Consider the following 3,934-nt stretch of genomic DNA (forward strand, 5'->3'; position numbering starts at 1 on the left):
ATTATTCACTTGTTAAAATCAGAAGATAACCAACGTAGTCAAGCGGCCATCGGTCGAACGGCCAAATGATACCGGACAATTGGATTAATTAACGTTAAACAAGTCAGTAATCTTGATTAGAGGATCATTGGGCCGTGATTAAGGAACCCTAATCACAGGCCCACACCGGAAACTATAAATAGGGTCCAAAGGTAGGTTGGTAAGGATCTTTAATTCGCATTTATTACGGCAGTTACACTGATACACCGATCGGTTCATTAACTGACTTAAGCATTAGAGCCTTTTAGACAGGTACCCTGATCGTCTGTTCGACCGATCGAGCGATGGAGTGAATTTCTTGGAGAAGAAGTTATTGCAGTCGTGAGAAGAGGAAATTTCAAAGAGAGGAGTAAGATCGAAGAGGTTCTTAGTAGACTCTTGGTCCCTACCCCGGAAACATTTTGGCGCCCACCGTGGGACCGAGCAATCTTCTTTAGACCACACACCCTTATGGTGACCACGAGAAACCGAACTAGCAACGCGGACGAAGGAAGAATGGCGGATGAGCAGGCAAACACAAGGGAGATGATCAAGATGATGCAACAGAGGATGGATGAGATGCAGAGAAACTACGAGGTGCAGATGCAAGTTCTGCGTGAGGAAAACGCCGCCCTTTGGCGAAAGGAGGAGGGTATCCCTTCGACCCCCACTGTGCCCGATCCGCTCAGACTGAGCTGGATGCAGCAGCACCGAGACCCCGAGCGGGTGGAGAGTCGCCTACCTCCCACGGGACAGGAGTAGTCACAACCTCCGCGGGTGGAAAAGACGCAAGCATCGAGGGGAAACCCCTCTCACACGATGGCCGAGAGTTTCGGGGCCAACGAGGGAGGTCACCCATCCCGACAACCGATCCACGCGTCGGGGAATTTCCCCTTCACTCAATTCATTTTGGAGACACCGCTACCGGAGAGATGGAAAATGTCGACGTTCGACAAGTACGACGGGACGGCGAACCCTGACAACCACATGCGGGTCTTCACGCACTAGATGATGTTCCATGCAGTAAGTGACCCGATCTGGTGTTGCGTTTTCTCGACCTCCCTGACGGGAGAGGCGTTGGACTGGTTCTCTGAGCTGCCAGCCAACAGCATCGACTCCTTTGCCACTTTGAAAGCCAGGTTTAGCACGCAGTTTGCCTCCCTGAGGCCGGCTATCCTGACGGTCAATAACTTAGTAAACATCCGACAGGAAGATGGGGAGTCGCTGAGGAGTTATCTCGATCGGTACAACCGTATGTCGGTCAAGATAAAAGACCTCAGCGATGAAATCGCCCGACATCACTTCTCATATGGGCTGCAGCCGGGTGTGTTTGCAGACAAGATAAGCCGCATGAAGCCGAAGATGATGGAGGAGATGAGGGAACGAGCGGCCAAGTTCATTCAGATGGAGGACATGCAGGAGTTTAGGGTAAAGAAGAGGGAGAAGAAATATGCAACATCCCAGCAGAACGCCCCTCGACCGAGAAAACCCCTGGCCCGGCCCAACGAGAAGAAGATGCCTAAGTTTACAACGTACACCCCCTTGGCCGTCCCCTGGGCGAAGATTCTGCAGGAGACCTTCAGCGCCGACTCACTTCCAGCGTCCCGAAAGAAGCCCCACCTCCCGACGTCGATGGCAGCAAACACTGTCAGTACCATCGGATGATCAGCGACACCACTGAAGAATGCCACACGCTCCGCGACAAGATTGAGGAGCTAATTCGACAAGGGCACTTGAAGAAGTACATTCAGAAGGATCGCCTCCAACGAAGCCCGATCAAACACAGAAGCCCAGCACAGAGGCAAGCCCCGACCAGGTGGGAGAAGCGGAGAGAGCAGGAGCCCAAGAGGCGAAGGAGGGAACCGTTTAGGGCCCACCTGAAGCCCGAGGAGGAGTCGCAGCCGGAGCAAGGTTATATCAATACCATTTCTGGAGGATCCTTCAACGAATAGATCGTCGGGTTCTCGGGAGAGCGAGTAGACACGAGAGGTTACTTGGACCTCCACACCAGGATCGGCTTGCGGAGGGACGACCGGGAGGTAAGAGTTAGATTCTTGTTAGTTGAAGCTAACACTTCCTACAATGTGTTGCTAGGAAGGCCTTGCCTTAACGCTTTTGGGGCGATCGTCTCCACCTTACACCTGGCCATGAAGTTCCTGTCGGACAAGGGGACGATATGCACTGTGCATGCGAACTAGCAGATCGCCCGGCAATGCTACGCAACGGGGCTAAAAATCACTCCCTACAGTCGCCCCAGAAAACAACACCGATCAAAGGTCACCATGATAGATCTGGACCTTCGAACGAACACGGAGGATCGGATTCAACCTGGTGGAGATACCAAGGAGATCTCGATCGGGATGCGACCAGGTCAGGTCACGAAGATAGGGGGAGCTCTGAAGCCGGACGAGGAGGAACTCCTGGATGCAGTCATCCTGGAAAACTAAGACCTTTTTGCATGGTCGTCAGCCGACATGCCGGGTATTCATCCTGACGTGATGTCCCATAAGTTGGCGATCTTCAAAGAAGCCCGATCGGTCGCCCAGAAGAAGAGGAAGATGGGGGAAGAGCGAAGAAGAGCGGTCGAGGAAGAGGTGAAGAAGCTCGAGGGGGCCGGATTTATAAAAGAAATCAAGTATACCACGTGGCTGGCGAATGTGGTAATGGTAAAGAAGGCGAGCGGGAAGTGGAGGATGTGCACAGACTTCACCGATCTGAACAAGGCGTGTCCGAAGGACGCATACCCTCTGCCCAGCATCGATCGGCTGGTGGATGGCGCTTCGGGGCACAATTTCTTGAGCTTTCTGGACGTATACTCAGGGTATAATCAGATCCCAATGTATGGTCCAGATAGAGCGAAAACGATGTTCATCACCGATCAGGAAAACTTCTGTTATGAAGTCATGCCGTTCGGCTTGAAGAACGCAGGGGCGACCTACCAGAGGCTTATGGATCGGGTCTTCATAGGGCAGATCGGCCGATCCATGGAGGTATATGTGGATGACATGGTCGTAAAGTCGTAGACGGCCGATGACCACGTTCGCGACCTCAAAGAGGTCTTTCACGAAGTGCGCAAGTACAACATGCGTCTTAACCCTGAGAAGTACGTATTTGGAGTGCCGACCGGCAAATTCCTGGGGTTCATGTTGACCGCCCGAGGCATCGAGGCCAATCCTGACAAGTGCGCAGCCATCGTCGAAATGAGAAGCCCCAAAAACCTTAAGGAGATCCAATGGTTGGTTGGACGATTGACAATCCTCGCGCGTTTCCTGCCTAAGCTCACAGAGAAAATTAGGCCGATCTTGAAGATTATGAAGAAGCAGACCGTAGATAAATGGGACGATCAATGCGAAACGACATTTCAGGAGATAAAGGAGATGATCAACAGCCCCCAGGTTATGAGCCGACCGGTAGAAGAGCTTCCTCTGCAGTTATACCTATCGGTCTCAGACGGCACGATCAGCGCGACCTTAGTACAAGAAAATCCAGAGCAGCGATCGGTATACTTCATCAGCCAGGTTTTACAGAGCGCAGAAACAAGATACCAGCTGGTAGAAAAGATAGCCTTAGCGCTATTGACAGCCGCGCGCCGATTACGTCAGTACTTCCAGAGCCACCAGGTGATCGTCTGAACCGATCATCCTATAGCCAAGATACTCAGGAAACCCGATCTGGCCGAAAGAATGATCGCTTGGTCGGTTGAGCTATCCGAATTCGGCCTCAAGTATGAGCCAAGAGGATCTGTCAAGGGGCAACACTTGGCAGATTTCGCTGCAGAACTCCAGGGGCCGACCTCTTCATTGATACTCTTCGTTGATGGCTCGTCGGACAAACGCAACGCTGGAGCGGGGATTGTCATTGAAGGGCAGGGCGGCTTTACGGCCGACCATTCCCTGCAATTCAAGTTCAAAGCATC

General features: G+C 52.3%; 1 protein-coding gene across 1 annotated transcript; it reads left to right on the top strand.

The window, feature by feature from the left end:
- Positions 1-1,026: 1,026 nt before the first annotated feature.
- Positions 1,027-1,683, top strand: LOC114174406. The gene has a single exon (XM_028059246.1). The coding sequence runs from the start codon at positions 1,027-1,029 to the stop codon at positions 1,681-1,683; it is 657 nt and encodes a 218-aa protein (XP_027915047.1).
- The last annotated feature ends 2,251 nt before the right edge of the window (positions 1,684-3,934 follow it).

The sequence above is a fragment of the Vigna unguiculata genome, chromosome 2, assembly GCF_004118075.2.
Source record: "Vigna unguiculata cultivar IT97K-499-35 chromosome 2, ASM411807v1, whole genome shotgun sequence".
Lineage (NCBI taxonomy): Eukaryota > Viridiplantae > Streptophyta > Magnoliopsida > Fabales > Fabaceae > Vigna > Vigna unguiculata.